We start from the raw sequence: 18,851 nt of genomic DNA on the forward strand, positions 1-18,851 counted from the left end.
AAACGGAAACTAGGATGACCCAACCCGAAAAACGCATACACTGGGTATAATAACATAATATTATGATATTTTATAATAATATGGTCGTACCCATATTGTATGCCGATATAATATAAATACCGCACCGAGTCAACTAGAGATACGGGTTGTACTCCGGATACCGTAAAATATATACGTAAATATTAATATTACACAATATCATGTGTTCTGCTGGGACGTGGCGCCCTACGCTTCCTAATAATATTTTTATGATGTTAATATTATACAGCGTGCGCGTCGTTTAAAGTTCAAGACAGTCGCCGTCACCGAGGAGTACATTATCATTATATTACATATTATTTATTTTACAAACAATAGGTACAAAAACCTGCACCCCGTCAGTTAAAATAATGAAAGCTATAATATTATTTCCCGTCCTGGTTGCCTCTATTATAAAATATGTATACATAGCGTACAACAAAAATATCGTTACTTCTATTGAATCTTCAAGATATTTTTCGATTATTTAAGTACCTACTGAATACGAATATGTACCACACATGTTTCCAGGGCGATGTCTCCGATTTCAATTTTACGGTGAACTTTTCAGACTGCGAAAATGGCTAATACGAATTCTCTAGGCCATTAATACACCGGTCATACTATGTTAAACGTCATAATATTATATTTGCAGTCTCCAATCTGAATAAGTAGAACTTTTTGCGCTGTTCCAAAATGTATATCATGTTCCCGCCAAAAACACAATACCAATTGGAATCCAAACGCGGCGTATACAATATAGAAATCGATTATATAATAATTACACTAGTGAGTTATAGGGACATATCCCGGGTTGAATGACTTACAATCGAAGGTCTCTACAAAACGCCAAGGCTGTAATATGTATAATGTATATGTGCTATTTATTATGATTTATGACCTATTTTTGCCGGAATATCATTATAAACGATTTATATCTACTCTAACAATAAAATATGTATACATAAACAATGTACAATATTCCTTGTAAACTTCATACATACATCAACAAAATTAGGGAAAGACTGCAATGTTGTGTAACTACTCTGTACTTGTAATAGAAAATAATCGTTATTAAAAATTTACAAATAAACTGATAAATTATTAATTAAATACCTAATAAACTAATTTATTCAACAAAAATATTTGATTTATTTTTTATTCTATTCCAACCGTGCCAAGTTATTCCATTAAAACACTGTTTTAAAAAATTTTAAATTACGATAAGTCAATTTATATTAATTGCGTGGTAACCCTAAGGTATTATTGGAATGTGCATATTTTGAACAATTGTATCAATCGCATATTTAAATTACGCAATAACTGCGTACACATCAAAATTAGTTTTATATATACATTTTATGAAACTCTTAAAATCCTTACGAGAACTCAATCAATAAGATCAGTGTTTAAAATCAACATATAAAATATAATACAGATTAGATCAAAATTTTAGTTTTTTGTGTAAAACCAAATTATGGTATTATGATACCAACGATTTTGACTACCAAAGCACATACATAATTAAATATACCACTTATGATGAACATATTTATAATTCATTACAGTAAGACGTATTACCATTCATCTATAGGATAAGAATAAATATAAGTTATTTTAATGATACTATAAAGCAGTGAACTTCAACCATTAGGTCACGACCTAATTTTCAGTCGTGTAAGCTATGAAATTATAAATTATGAATTCGATGAACAACCATTTACAGTACCTAGATATGATGACAGTTAAAATGTCTACTGATAAGAGATCCCAATCTTAGAGACAAATATTTATTGAAAATTCTTAGAAAATATTTATGCGCGGGAAATTACACAAAATTATAATAGCACCTAAAGCTTTTATTTTTCTTCCATAGTCGACAAGGATGACATGGGTCACGAACATTATTTTACGAAAAATTTAGTCGCGAGTCAAAATATGGTTGAAGACTACTAGCTGCTATAAAGTATACAATGTAGTCAGAATGCTCGAGATCGACTAAAATGTGTAAATTAAATATAATATATAATTGTGATTACCTAATTGTGATTGTACGTAAAATAATTCCTAGTTAGGGAGCCACGCGATAATGCTCGTTTTTTACTTTAAAAGCCTAATTAATTCACCGGATATCTTTGTTCAAAAGCAAAATCATTCCCATAACTCTAGTATTTACAATCATATTACAGGTAGATCGTGAAAATATTTTATTCGATTAAAACAATGATATTTTGACTTACCGCGTCGCATGTCAGCCACATCATGTGCACTTCTTTGAACCGCAGAGCAACCACTGGTACATCAGACCCGCTCACCCGAGTTCTCTGCTCCTCAAACAGCTTGCTTTTTTGCTTGCCCCTCACCAGGTAAATCTGTATAGTCCTGCGTGGTATACAATACGATTAGATTACGTGCATATAGTATATACAAATCAAATAAAAATAATATAACATATGGGTGTCACATGACACTATATGACAATCATCATCACAAACATGGTCATTTATGTAACCCAACAACGAAATGTTTGAGATTGTTTTTCTATCACCAAAACGTGGTTTTGTTAAAATGTAAAAAATATTCCCAGTAAAGTTCGCATGCAATGTTAATCATTCTTTCACATGGTTTTGTCCCAACGCCATTTCCACCCATCTACAGGCACTATATATTTTCGTAAAATAAAAAACTGATTATAACCAAATGAAAATAATCACCATAATGATATGGTTAGTAGTATTGCTAGTTATCAACGAGTATATCGATAAGGAATCGACCGGTGTATAGGCAACAGGATAAATCTTTAAAAAATATTTTTGAGAATTAATATTTGGAAAACAATAATACCAATAATATATTGTTTTTGCAGGAACTTACTATAGTCAACTATACTATAAAAACTTCAACGAGTGTCCAATATAGTGTCACTATATATGTTATCCTGTTGGTTGCATTATTCATCGTAGAAACTAAATGTATATAAATATATTGGAATTTGGAACTATCTACAGTGCGTTATATCCTAAAATACATTCGTCGTTATTCGAAGTGATGCGGTTACTTATAATTGCTTGGAAGAAGTTATCACTAATCAGAGAAGAAGTTTTGCACTTTAAGGTGGAAACCCGGTCAACAGCTGTCGTTATTAAATATTAGAGGTCATATTATACAGTTGGTCGGAGATAATTGTATATGATACAATTATAAATTATTACGAGTATTAAGAGTACCACTCGTTCACAGTGAACGACGCGGAATGGCGCGCGACTTCACGAAACTTAGATAACGGCCGGTTATTGTTAATACACATATTTAGAGAGTAACTCAACCCAATTAGATATAATATTTGAATATTTCCACTCGATAAATAAACAGTAAATAGGTATTAAGATATCGTATAGACGTATCGTAAAGCGCTGTATAAAGATGAAGTAGAAAATGCATTCTATACATACGATGGGCTAAATTCAAATCCAAAAATCCAGTCAGGCGGTTGATAAAATATATTATATAGTAACTAAGTACTTACGCGTTTTAAGACTCGCGTACAAGACACTGAAACGAGAGTACGAGACACATTATAATATTATTATGGTATAGAGGTGAACCAAACATCGTTATCTGCGATGTTTGCTTCGCGGTGTTGTTTGCTGTCAAACACCGAAAGAATGCATTATAATATTTTGATCCCACCCAAACTCTATCTGCATTTTAACTCTATTGCAACACACGAATAAGTATTATTCGTAGCAGTAGACTTGAAAAAATCTAAAAAGTATAACAAACTCTCCAACACAAAATATAGGCAGACAACGCATGTTTTATGTAATGATATAGGTGCTATTTTTTTAAATATTATTATACGGAATGTCCGATTGTTTAACCGAATTAATTCAACGATTTCTTTTTACGACTTTTTCACTTATTTTTTCCGACCAATCGTAATCAATTAGGTAGTGATAAATTAAATATTAAATGTGTCCCACAGAGTATAAAATGATCTCCAAGAGGGAATATAATAATAATAATATGAGTAAAAACAGGTTTCGGCTGTTGGCTGACAAAATATAAAACAAATAGTGAGTGCATAAAAAAATATACATGCATAATATATATATACACATAATAAAGATAAATATTCTGATGGGAAAATAGTCTAGTGTGTAAACAGGTGATTTTTATGAAAGGTTATACGTGTAAACATAAAACATTTTTTTTTTTTTGTAGGTATATTGTATGCGCTCATTGTTCCTTTATTTTGTAATTCATGGCTACAATTATATTTCGTAATTTTATAATTACAAATGGGTTATTAATTATACTCTTTCTGAAAGCCATAAATCATAATTGCAGCAGGTAGCTCTCTAATTTGAATGTATTTTTGAAAGACACATTATAGGGAGATTTGAATTATATATGAATGATGAATATAATATTGTAAGGGAGGACGGCGACGCTAAAATAAAACACGGTAAACAAAACTAATAATAAAGTTATTAATAAGATAGGTAATAACAAAAATTAAGAGAAAGATGGGCAACAATATTTCCCAAATCACGAACACTAAGCTGTGGAGGCCGGAGGGCTATATTTTGTTGCAAAATAATTGGTTGGAACGTAAAACTTCAGAAAATATTTTTTCTGAATTGTATTAATCAGGAAACTTATTTTGTCGGTAAAGTATTTGCTTGGAAACTTATATTTCGTTAGATAGAAACGTATGCGTTTGGAAAATATTATTTAGGAATCGTATTTAATAATTGAAACGTGTTTTGTCGTAATAGTATAATGTCCGAAAACCCAATATAATAGGTATACGTATTTCCAACAAAATATTTTTCAGTATATATTACTATGTTATAGTTCTATGGACATCATTTTATGTTTCCAACACAATATTTTAATAAAATGTGTGTTCCGATAGGGTATTTTTCCACGATAATACGGTTCCAAACCAATAATTTTCCAAATTTTTATGCGCCCACCATGCAGGAACCGTATAAACGCGCTCGAAGAGAACAAAGGCGGCAGCAGCGACCAAAATAATTTATTTAATTTTAATTTCCACAACCGTTCTATTATATATTATTATATACGCGTCGTGATTTAGATTTTAGATGATAATATATTATTATAATGTAATTGCTTGCTATATTATATAGTGCAAATTTTCTCTCGAATACTCGAATAGTGTTATAATTCGTTAACACAGTATTTTTTACATTAATATATTATTATTTACACCTCTTTAGAGGATGTCATCGCATGCGTTGTCGTACCTACATTAAAAGTTAATGAAAGAGAATTATTTTAATTGAAAACAAGAACGATTTGACATACAATTGTCTATTATGAAAATTAAAGACAATTACTTATTTTTTACGAATTATCCTAGGTATTTGAAAAACAAATAGTTATAAGTACCTATCTGTTTTCATTAAATACAAAAAAAAAACGGATAAGTAGATTTCGCTCTGCTGTACAGTAGGTTACAAGAGGGTCAATGTATAATGGATTGTATTAAACTTGAATTCAATGATATAATATCATTGTACTTATAAGAAAAACGATTTTGAGCGGAGACAATATGTCAGTCTGGATATATTTTATTATTATTATTATATTGTTATTATTTAATATATCTTGTAAGTTGGATAACATATCAAATAACTATTGAGAAAATCGAAAAGTGACCTCTCTAAAGTACCACCATGATCCAATTTGATAAAATATAATGTACTATATATTGAAATCGAAGCACTCCTTCTGCTAAAAATTTTGTATATAGGATAAAAAAAAATTAAATAAATAAATAAACAACATTGTATAACCACTAGTTTCCTCGCTCCGTTCAGAATCATAAAAATTAAATAGGTACTGAAATAGGTTAAATATCTGTTTAGTGTTCCCCAGAAGTTAATAATTAAAATGTATTAGTCAAGCCCCAGATAATATTGTTTATCCACAACTTTGTAATTACTACTCAAAACTCACTTGCTATTGAGCTGAGTGTGCATGTTTTTACTGATTGTTTCATATAATTTTGTATAATTGAGCAACAGACGAACGCCACAAAAAATAAAAGTACAGACACGGGACCTCTTAGAAATGACTATAATATGAAATAGTATTTTCAGATATATTTTAAGTTGATCGTAATTGTTAAAATTGCCTACGCCGTACCCCTTAGAAATGCTCGTGCTTTCTCTTAATGCCAGTGACCGGGCCGTCATACGACCGCGTATGAGTGTATGACACAACACTGGCATCAATAATACCAGTATAATACGAATATTAAGTATTACGACTTAAATGCCAACAAACACTATACTTACTAGATATGATTTACAATCATAGGAGAAAATAGCGTTTGGGATTTGAGAGGGGGGGGGATAAAGCCTTACCTTGATAATATTAAATACGCTTAAAACAAAATATAGAAAATGTGTGCGGAGCTATGGATATTTTTGAGCGGCTTAACCCCTGAAGCCCCCCCCCCCTACTTGCGCTTATGGTTACAGTATAAAATATTAAATTCTGCAATAAATGTACAAACATTTTATGCACACGTGATTAACCTGCAAACATCGCATAACCCCCATTGTAACTCTGCATTTATTGAAATTCTTGTTTTTGAAATTTTTAGATACACATAAAGAACGTATTTTAAAATATGAAAATATGAATATATTATTTAGATTTGTTCATGTCTCATGACATTTAAAGATGAGACACAAACTTGCTTTGTTTAAATTAGAACCTCATTTTCGATTCTGAGAGAAGCGAAGAATATAATGATTTTATGATGATGTGTGGTTGGTGGTTTTTACTTTTTTGTGTCTGAAGACGTCTTTAAAAAGTTAAAAAATACTTCAAAAAATAATTCGAACATTTGTTAAATTGTATAATATTATTAATAAAACTATCCGACCCGTCACAGCTTCGCCCGTGATTGGTTGTTTATTTTGCCTTCGGACAATGATATGTATAATTTTTTATTCAAATCTTATCGTTTAATGTAATCGGCAAGTAAATATAAAAAATGGTTAATGAAAACGTATTGAAATGGTTCAAGCAGTATTAATGATAAATATAGAATTATTAAAAATAGCTGATCCCGTGCACTTCGTTGCCCGTTAAATGTACCAAATCAATATGACTCAAACTTTGTTCAATTCGTTATTTTATACTCGGTGTATAGTGTTCAAAAGTTATCTTAACTTTTTCGTTGCCCAGAATAAAAATTCTGATTCACAGCAGTATATTATTAGCAAGTAGGCAATCTACCTACGGTAGATCTTGGACCCCGTTCTACTTGTACGTAAGTATATGATTCAGCTCTAGAGTATCAAAGTTATACTAAGTTTGTTGTTTTTACTTAATTCCACCTACGTTAGATTAATATAATCAATTAATATAAAATCCTAACCTAACTTAACCGTACTAAAATCCGACGAATAAAAAAAACCAAATTTAACACTTGTTAAATTAATCTATCTTCAACCCAGAGGTTTAATCTATAGGTACACAAACATTCATTTATATAATATACCTATATATATTGACGAAAAATAATAATACAAATCAACAAACATGCCCGATTAACCAATAGCAACCAATATAATATTATGATACACTATTATTATTTTAATTTTCAACAATAAACTAAATTTTTTATTATTTAGTCTATTTTTTCCTGGATAGATGGCGCCACTATTTAATTTTTTTTATCCATATTTCCTACTTTTATGGTGGATTTTCCTAAAATTTTCTTTCATAAGAACCTACGTCCTGACAATTACGAACACAAAAAAAAATAATCTGCCAAATCGGCCCAGCCGTTCTCAATTGATGAATTAAGATACATTTTTGACACCATTTGTTGACCCTGTGCACTTCGTTGCCCTTAAAAAATTACAACCCTTTAAAAAATTGTGATTGTTCGTATCCTTTTGGGTGTAACTCGCAGCAGTAGATATGTATATGTATATGTATATGTATATGTATATGTATATGTATTGTATATGTATATGTATATCTAATGTATAAAAATGTATAAAAATGTCGTGCCACTGTGTTTGTTATTGAACTCCCCCGAAACGGCTTGACCGAAACTAAATAATGTTCTAATTATTAATAGGTGTATACATCTCTAATGAAATGGATCAAGTATAATAGAGAAAATCGGAATAAACATTTACCATACTTAATGGAATACTTTCGGTTACCAATTGTTTCTCATGATTTTTTTAAGTGTACTGTTGATAAAGAACCACTTTTGAAGTTAAATAACAATTGTAACTATATAACATTTATATATTTGATTTTCTTATTTTATCAAAAATTGATGGGTAGAAAATATTTAGATGAAGCTTATGCTGTTCGAACAGTCCTTGGTACTGAGTTAGAAGCACCAAATTTTACTTGTTGCAGTATGTTTAAATTATGAGCAAAAGAGCTAAACACCATCTTCCTCTTTAGTTTAACATAATCAAAAATCAGTGGAAAACTATACCAATAATATTATTATACCACTAAATAGTTAAAGGAAACTTATTTACTCAATGACGGTTTGAGTCAAAAATATGACCGGATTTAAGAAAATATTGAGAATTACTCTTAATACCACCAAGATCAAATATGCGACCATCATCGAGTAAATAAGTTTTGCCATAACTTCTTAGTGGTATAATTATTGGTATAGTTTTCCACTGAATTTTGGTTATGTTAAACAAAAGAGGAAGATGGTGTTTGGCTCATTTTTCGGAACTCGACTCTTTCAGCCAGCTCATCTCGATCATAGTCTTGCTCCCGTTGCAATTCGAGATTGAATGCATGATGCGTGGGCTTCCAAAATGAGTAGCTGAGAGAGTAGTTAAATAACCAATGTTGGCCACGTCTCCTTCAGTAGCGATGGAGTCACGCAAGTGGATGTACTAGACTGATTGAAACGAATGAGATTGAGACACTCCATTAATATTCAAATTAAAAGAAAATAATAATAAATAAATATTATTCTCAACTCCTATAATCCATAGCAACTATTAATAAACAAAAATTTCTATCGTAAATCTCAAAATTCCTGATTGGGCACCTAACAGGGGGTGATCAATTCCCTTTTTAAATTAGCCTATGACACTCACAAATAATGTGGCTTTCTATTGGTGAAAGAATTTTCGAATTCAGTCCAGTAGTTACAAAGATTACTTTCGACAACGGTAACTAACAACTCCTCTTTATATAATAGTATAGATATAGATAAATATGACGAATAAAATAAAATTGTGAATAATAAATCACTCGTAGGAGTATTTGGTATAACCTTGAGGAAAAAAATTGGAAAAATGTAAGATATGGTGTCATCACAAAATGGGAACATAAATATACGAAAATTAACTTTGGTTTTTTAATTTTTCAAAAACTTTATACTTATTTTTTATTAACAGAAGAGATACTAAAACCTTTAGCAGACTGTCAGGTATAACAGTACAAAATTGCAGCCAAATCGGTTCAGTAGTTTTCTCGGTTAGGGCGGTCGTAGAAAATCCCTTACAATTGTATACAGTAGTATAGATAGATATTTATTTGGTAACCATGGGAACACCCGACACCTAATGTACAGCAGAGTGGTTAACTACTTATCCATTTTTTTTAAATATAAACTATATTGTTAAATAAATAATGCTTATGAATATTAATATGTTGTTAGGTATATAAGTTATAAATCAAACTCAAAGTAAGCTTTTAATTATATTCCACTAGCTATATCATCCAACTTCGCACGGGAAAAAATGAACAGTTATACAATTATTGGTACTATATCGGTGTATTTTGGTATTGGCATGTTAGCATCAGTGTGCCCTCGCTACGTAGAAAATCTGACAGAGGTGGTTAATCTGCGCCAAATTGGATACTACATTTGGTGTATTTCAGTTTAAGTATAATAATACTTCATGTGATAATCGGTTTTATGTCTAGGTACCTCTGCCCGTAAAAATGAACAATTTTAAAATTCGGAAATTTTTAATGTTCTTAGTATATTTATAGAATTATACTAACTGTAATAGCTATTTATAGTATTTTATAATTACATGTAATCGACATAACATTTTTTTATAAAAATATAGATTTTTCAGCTCTACCTATCGGACGTAAGCTATACCTATTATTATATCCAAAATTATACATATATACGTATATATTATACATATAATATAGTACTGCTAGTTACGACTACAACACATACATGTTTTTCGCGGTAGTCCCGAATTACGATATTTTTCAATTTATTATGGAAAAGTTAAAATAATTATCGTCATATTGCGTGGATCCAATTTTTTTTTCTTCCTTCAAAGACAATCTGTTTCGGAAATCTATTTCTTTTGCGGATGTTGTATAGACGGTTTGAGGTTACGGTTTATACTGCGCTGTTCCGGATCAAACGTTTCACGCGCAAAACGTTTTCGAATTTTCGTGGAGGTATACGTAGAAAGTTTAAAATCGGTATCTCTCCCATCAACCCTTTTTGTGTACTTCCTAGTGTGCTGTAAGAAGCATCCCTCCCTATATAGATACGTCTCATGGGTCAGGCTTTTCTTTTTTTTAACAAAATAAAACAAATAAATAAATAAAACACAAGCGGCATACTCAAACAGCAATTCACACAAACATGCATGTAGATAAAAACTCGACAACATTTCCCCAGGGTATGATGTGCTCGGTGCTGTTAGAAATCTTATACTGTTAATTTAAAAAGTGTTGTTCGCTAGCAGATCGGGCGAGAGGGGAGATAAATATTAAATAACATCGGATACACACACACACACACACACACACAAGTATATATTATTATATTACAGAAAATGAACACAGTTCAGACTAAATGATTAACAACCCGATGCATTTAATGCAAACGTATATACGCTTGGGATGTATAAACAACGACGCGGGACACGGGTAGTTAATTTTTTCGCATAAAAAGTTCACTTAATTATACAAACGTATATAGTAAAACTCGTTATTATTTCAACGCGTGTAAATAATACACCTATATAATGTATACATATATATAAAATATAAATAGTATAATATGTACTCAAACGTCATTCTTTAAAAAGAATTACAACGAGCACAGAACCAAAATATAATTGTTAAATGTAAAATGCACGTATAGTGTTTAAAATGAAAACTACAATATTATATACAATATAAGTATAACCATAGCGGTCTCCTCCTTCCGACAAAAACAAAAGACGCCAAACATGGTCCTCCGCCGAGAGCAGATTTCTATTAGAAATAACACGATATTATATGCTTATGCGGTGCAGAATGACTCAATGTATAATGTTACACCTCTTACTAAACATACATAATAATCGGTTTATGGCGATTGGAAAGCGATTTCGCACAAAATTAGTGTTGACTATCATCAACCGCAATTTATTTGTTTTAATAAAATAATAAAATACGGCTCCGTCGATGTGTATTATAAATAGGTATATATGTCAAACAGGTTTAGTTTTAAACGATCATCTTAATAATATTATAAACATTATAAACACTCTGATATCAGGTAAGTTATATTGTCTAATAATTATGCCGAAATAGGGACCACGTTAACTGCAGTTTATCTTTAAATACAGCGAGCTGGATTACGCGACAGCAGAAAAAAAACTGTAGTAACGAAATCGTCGTCAACCGAAAAAACGATTTACATAGGATTAAAGACAAGAGATTATAAGTTACAACTACAAGATGATTATATTCAACGTATAGTAACTTGTTCGGTGTTCGATACAACACACACAACGTAAAAAAAAAAAAAAAAACAGTGACTATTTCAAATCTATAGGTAACATATAGGTAACCGAAACAAAAACGTTTACAAGTATTCGCGATGGCGTAAATGTGCCGGGCAGTATTTAATTACGTTCTACAGTTAGAACACGTTTTAAAAAAATTATCGGAAAACTGACCGTTAGCTAGCATATATCGAAAAATGCCAGAAACCGTTCGTGCAGCTATCGCCCATAATCACAAAATATGACCTAAACTCGCAATCTAAAATCCCTAACAAAAAACACCCATAAATTATAAATGCAAAAAATAAAACACCTTTTTAACAATCCATAAGCATAAATTCCATTTCTGTAAATATATGTATAATATAATTATAATATAGAAACAAAGAAACTATTACTAACATCAAAATTATCATTAATTAAGCGTTTTTAATATACCTATTCAAATTAAGTACCTTAACATGTATTGTATTCTTATACTGAAGGTATATACTATATAGCTAGTCTATATCATCTTTGTCAATTATCTTAACCAATCGAAAAGTCAAAGACAACAAAGAGATCGACTCAATAACATAAACGTATTATGTGTCGTGTAAAAAAACTAAAATACACAAAAAAAAATAATCAATACATGCTTATACGTGATATCTCATGGAATAATAAAATCAAGGGGGACGGAGTCGCACACCGGCGCCTGCTCGAACCCGACCGCGGGTGGAATTTTTCTTCGGGCAAGTCACGGTGTCCGAAGAGAAGTGCCTCCATCCCCCACCCACGGGCATGGTAGATAACAACGGGTGACAACTCCAAATATGCCAAACCCAAAACACACGTGTTAACAAACTTAAAATTTCTCCCCTACAAAAACAAAAAAACAAACAGCTAATAGCCTTAGTAGCCAGACTTTGCGATAAATTAAAAAAAAATAAATAAACATAACCACCACCTCACCCAAAAAAGCATCCAGCTACGGACAAGAAAAAAGGATAATAGACTTCCTCAAGATAGCCGATCTCATAGCGAACATCTAGAACAAATGGATCAGCAATACTTCACACTAGTTAGTTTACTATTACACGATACCAAAAAAGTAACGTACAATCAGAATGCGATACGACACACGACATAGCTGTGAATCCGATTTAAGGCGCATTCACAGCTACGTCGCGTGTCGTGTCGTGCGAGGGCTTGGTTATTTATGGTTACGACTGGTAACCAATATGGTTTAAAAGTTGAGCAGAAGTCAATTGTTGGTATACTCGGTTGCAACTTGGTTATTACACGATACCAAAAAAGTAACGTACAATCAGAATACGATCACCATATGATCACCATGACACGACACAGCTGTGAATCCGGCTTTAAAGGTGAGTTCACAACTGCCCATGTCATGTTGTGTCGTGTATTTATGAAATCATCCTAATCAGGACGTTACCAACTAGGTTATCATAAATTCTAATATGTTAACACGGTACCATGATTATCAAATTTTCAAGCGGGGTTTTTTTAAATAATCATCATCGTTTATTTAAATACAATATACAATTTTTTTTCCAATTTTGAAAACATTTTATTAAAATGAAACGAAACTACAAAGAAGAAAAATATAAGCGTTATAAATTTTTTTCTTATCGAAATCTATTATATAACAGTAAACCTCACTACCACAGCGTGGACATTGTGACCAGCACGATCAAAAGTTGAATATATTCAACATCACGGTATTCGCGGTACCGTGTTAGTCGACACGATCATATTTTTACAATCACATTTTAGTAAGCCATAACAATGAAAATATCATATTTTACATAATATTAATTTAAGTTTTTATTAACGTGTACATTCCTAACAGGTCGATCACTAATCAACACATTTGAAATGCATAGAACCCTTCAACGTCAGGTACTTCATCGATCGAGTGTCTCTTTTTTACCGATCCATTATAAAAATATTAGCAAATTGCATTTCAATTACAAAAAAACACCGTATTGCCCGTATTATTATAAAGAAACTGTTTATATAATTGCATACGAGTCTGCAATGATGTAAATATGCAATATGTCTTTGCTGTCTTTGCTATCATATTGTAGCACATACCTAGGTAATCTACTGATGAGTCTGAACATAGGGACGTTCCGATACTACAGATAATAGTAAAGTATCGATACTTTGATTTGTCTTTGGTTGATTTATACCACTATTAGCTACGTTGACAACCGGATCAAACAGTAACACCACATTGAAAAATCAAAAAAATAAATAAATAATGTGACTTAACGTTTTTCGATTCTATGTGCCAAAGCAAAGACATAAAATGTCAAAAGTATTTTACACGACACAACACGACACGGGCAGTTGTGAACCCGCCTTAATGCCGCATCAACAAGCTTAATACCAAGGTTACGGTACGTACCTAAACACTTTGCGCGTGTTGTGCGGATGGAGCGCGCTGGCCGCAACCGGATCGAAGTAAGCGGCGTGCGCCTTGAGCGCGGCCGGCGTCAGCAGATCCACGGCCGTCCGTTCGTGGTCGACCAACAAAGCCAGCGTCAGCCGCTGCGTCCGCATCTGCAACTCCGCATGCGCCCGGCACAGAGCCGCCTGGACTTTTGCGTCCACGTCGACGTTTGCCGCCATCCTACTCACCTTTTTCACCCGTGTCAGCAGATCGTCAAGCCTGGAATGGATATCAGCGAACCCATACCGCTTGAGGTGGCCAACCACCACGTCCTCGGCCGTCACTTCGTATCGGACGTCCGGTTCACCGTCAGTCCGGCCGACTGCCTCAGCAACGGCATCAAGCACGCGGACGCCGTGAGCGTACAACGCGGCCGCCTCACATTCACCCACCGTCGGCGGCCACGGTCCGGCCACGTTATCCACACCAACGAACGTGTTCCTGTACCGCCGGAACGGTAGCCGCCCGACAGCTGTCATGTTCAGAGCGAACCTCACCGCTTCGGACAACACGTACACGTACGTGCGTCCGGCACCCATCGCCGTGACGGCCGTCGGCACATCATTGACGTTACGGAACAAGGCGTACTCGCGGAAAGCGTTCACGGACAAGTCGTCGCCGTCGTCGTCCTGCTCATCATCGTCCTGCTCATCATCGTCGTCCGCCGCATCCGGTTCCGGTTCCCCGGCGGCGGACCCCTGCACCAGGTTGTCGTAGATGATCGACTCGATGTAGTACGACGTGCCGCCCACCACCACCGGAACTTTGCCCCTAGAGTATATGTCTTGTATCTGGTAATATTGGAAAGTCAAGGACCACAATATATATAATATGTACGATGATGATTAACAATAGTATATTAGTATGTAGTAAAAAAATAAAACGTACTTATTTAAGTATACTTGCGTGGTTCGTCATTTCTAAAAAAACAATTTGTTTCCTATAGAAATTAAAATTATCTACAGTAATATTATATAGATAATCTATCTCTATTCTCTATACATTAATTGATTTCATTTTTCCTGAAAATATATATTATGAAGACGGCAACTATAGGGATACGATTTGTTTTAACAATCATTAAATCTATATTTCTCATTTAGTACTTATTCGGACAATTTTGTGAGTTATGAAACAAATGTAGACGGAGATTGGGTGAGTGTGGACGAGCACCAACTTAGGAGCACGATACTATATAATATATAAGTATACATTGCGATCGTATCTATAAAATATATGCCAACGTTACAGTAGTTCAGTTTTTTTTTTTTTTTTTGAGGCGTGAATAATTTGCAAAGGCTATATTGTAAAAAATGACCACGATTGACAATCTTTGTTTATAAATATATTAGTCGAATTGCACTTATTACTTTAAAAAAAATGGTCGAATTGCACTTGAGTTCAAAAAAGGTAATGGTTGAACTACACTCGGATAAAAAACAGACAGTGGTCAAACTGCTGCACTCGTTCGAAAAAAAGGAGTTTAAATTTCAGGTCACTATGGAAATTCACTTTTATTATTATAATATTATTTAACGATTTAAAAATATATATATATATTATTACTACAAAAATTATCAAAATTAGTAAAAAAAAAATGTTATAATAATATTTGGTGATTTAATATAATGTATATATAATAATATATATATATTTTTTTATTATTATTAATCAACCCGCGGAACCAAAGCCATTGAGTGGTTTTAATTAGGGGAAGGGTACTGTAGGTTTAAGCACGTATGTTTATTAGTTTGACAGAATTTTCAGTGGGTACTCGTAGGTATCTGCCATGCCCGGGTGGGGAATGGCAGCACTTCTCACGGACACCGTGACTTGCCCGAAGAAAAATGCCGTCCGCAGCCGAGGTTTTGCACGTCGCAACCGACGCTTTAATCCGCTCGGCCACTCCGTCCCCCTATATATAATATTATATTAATATAATGGACAATGGTATGTATAAAACAATCATTTTTAACTACAGCAATAATTAAAATCATTGTCAGTCCTAAACCTGTAAGTGGGAAGAGAAATGAGTGTATAATTAACGTTTAACCCCTTAAAATTCAGCATGATATTTTTGTTGGAATACCTTTTTTGAGCCCAATTGCAGTTTTACACTTAAGTGCAGTCCGACCACTACCTACTTTTCACCCGAGTGCAGTTTAACTAAAATAAGTGCAGTTCGACCATACCCATATTTTTTACCATCCCGAGACTTCAACGGTATTATAGCTATATTAACCTTATAAGTATGTTTATTTTTTTTTAATTGAAACCTGCAGGGACGTTACAAATGATTTATATGCAATCAATCCATTTTATGTTTAAAATACGTTTATTATTATAAAATATGCATACATTTTTGTTGATTTATATTACTCAGTGCCTATTGTTATAAATATGCGCAAATGATATCAAATAAATAATATATATATATATATATATATATATGTACATTATTATTACTTCATGCAAATAAATGATTACTAATTATAATTTAAAAAATAAAAAGGATTTACGATGAAAGTTCAACAATATAATATTAATACGAAATCGGTGGGCGGTAAAAGCATAATTGAAATTCATCAAGGGTCCCATCGTATTGTACACCTACGTAAACATAAGTGCAAACAAATTAATTATTTATTTAAAAAAATATTAGGGTTGCTTGAACGCACGTAACGCAATATACGTTGGGGTATGTCAAGTAGTTGCAATTGTTCACTATATTATTAATATAAGAGACAAAATGCGTACTAAAAAATACAATCATTGTAACACCCGATAATATAAGGAGTATACGTGGTATATATATTATATAATATTATAGTGGAATGGACATGACTCGACGAAGAAATGAGTGAAAACCATATTATATGCGCGGGGATCGATAATTCAGTGGAAATTCTGAACGAAATTACGCCCCTAGAAGTTTTCGGACGTTGTATGGAGAATATAATCATGTTTGTTTTCGCGAATCGACAAAAAGCTCTTCTTCATATCTAATAATATTTTATAGGTAATAATAATACAATATAAAAGCAAAGCGTATAGAATAAACGTTTAGCGCGTTATATGAAACTCACGAGTTAAACATTTTGGAAACTCCTCTCATATCGTGCAACCAAGTTCCTATCCGCGGTATAACCCCAATATGGCTCGTTTAATGACATATACATAAAGGGGAAGAGACTTGCAGATCGCGGGCGGCTAAAATATAAGCGGCATGCTAATGGTGACCGGAAACGAAATGACCAAACCGGAAAAAACGCTTGCAGCATGGGTCATTCGCTGAATATATATATATATATATAACACCTTATGACGCGAGGTTTATGTGGTATACGTATAATGTATAAATATATAATATATTGTATAAAATACGTATATACGAATACTCGAGAAAGAACTCGTCGAGAAAATTAAACATGATTTGTACGAAATCGCTCGGTTTCAAGAGCACTTAATCTCGAAAGAGCCACTCGTTTTTTTTTTGTTTTTATTTAATTCGCTTTCATTTTAATATCGTCATTGCTTCTTATCGCAGTAAATGTTTGTTTTATTAATTAGTTTTTTCGGTTCCCTCTTACAGTTCTGAGGATTACGTATTATATATCGTTTCATATTGTTATAATCATTTTCGTTTATAGCCGACATGAAGACGCCAAGAGAAAAACTTTAACTATACTATCACCGTTTATTTTTTTTCTTTCTTTATTGCCACCATAAATATTATTATTTTAACGTTGTACTTTTCATCGATTTACCCAGTTTTAAACTTCTACTGTAGCATTTTAATTTTCAAACAACATATGTTATACGGTATACAATATACGATATACAATACACTAAATTGAAAAATATTATTTTGTAAATGTACAATTGAATACGATTTATAAGCTGACATGAACATTATTGGTCAGATTACATCGTCAATACCCTCCCCACTCATCAATCGTTGGACATTTTCTAACGACCGTGATTAAAACAATGCATTCAAATTGTCAACCAAAATCGATCATATAACCTCAGCTTGTATTTACCCTTCACCAAATAATAATGAAATCCACATTTAAGCCTTTAAGTCATGTTATCTAAACAAACAAAATAAATAACACACAATATGAACTACAATAATTTCAACTACTACTTGTATTTCGTAATAATATTATGTTATGACTTATGACGATGATGAATTGAAATAATTTCTAAATCTATTATATTCATATATTAATCATATTATGAACGATAACAACAATTATAAACTATACGGTCTCTTAGATATAAATAAATAATTTTAAAATATAAAAAATACCAAATATTAGTTGTAAACCTAAGTACCTATAATAAACATCGAATAAACTATACAATAAACAATATTTAACACTATGCCTACAGATATATTGTATAATTTTATGTACCGATCGTTTGTAATTATTTTACTAACACACATTATGCATATATTATGTATATACGAGTATTAAATGGATCGTTTCTATATTATGGTGTTCCAAGAATAAAATACATTTTAATTACATCCATACAAAATAAAACTTGAACGTTAAAAAAATCAA

General features: G+C 32.3%; 1 protein-coding gene across 1 annotated transcript in view; it reads right to left on the minus strand.

The window, feature by feature from the left end:
* Positions 1–1,532: 1,532 nt before the first annotated feature.
* The window catches only part of LOC100162198 (tRNA dimethylallyltransferase), an 84,420-nt gene continuing 67,101 nt past the window's right edge, over positions 1,533–18,851 (minus strand). The window contains exons 3-4 of the mRNA XM_029486465.1: positions 14,233–15,068; positions 1,533–2,400 (exon numbers count right to left, since the gene is read on the minus strand). Coding sequence (XP_029342325.1) covers positions 2,226–2,400; positions 14,233–15,068 — 1,011 coding nt within the window. The 3' untranslated portion in view covers positions 1,533–2,225. The remainder of the gene's footprint in view (positions 2,401–14,232; positions 15,069–18,851) is intronic.

This window comes from Acyrthosiphon pisum, chromosome A1 (assembly GCF_005508785.2).
Source record: "Acyrthosiphon pisum isolate AL4f chromosome A1, pea_aphid_22Mar2018_4r6ur, whole genome shotgun sequence".
NCBI classification, from domain to species: domain Eukaryota; kingdom Metazoa; phylum Arthropoda; class Insecta; order Hemiptera; family Aphididae; genus Acyrthosiphon; species Acyrthosiphon pisum.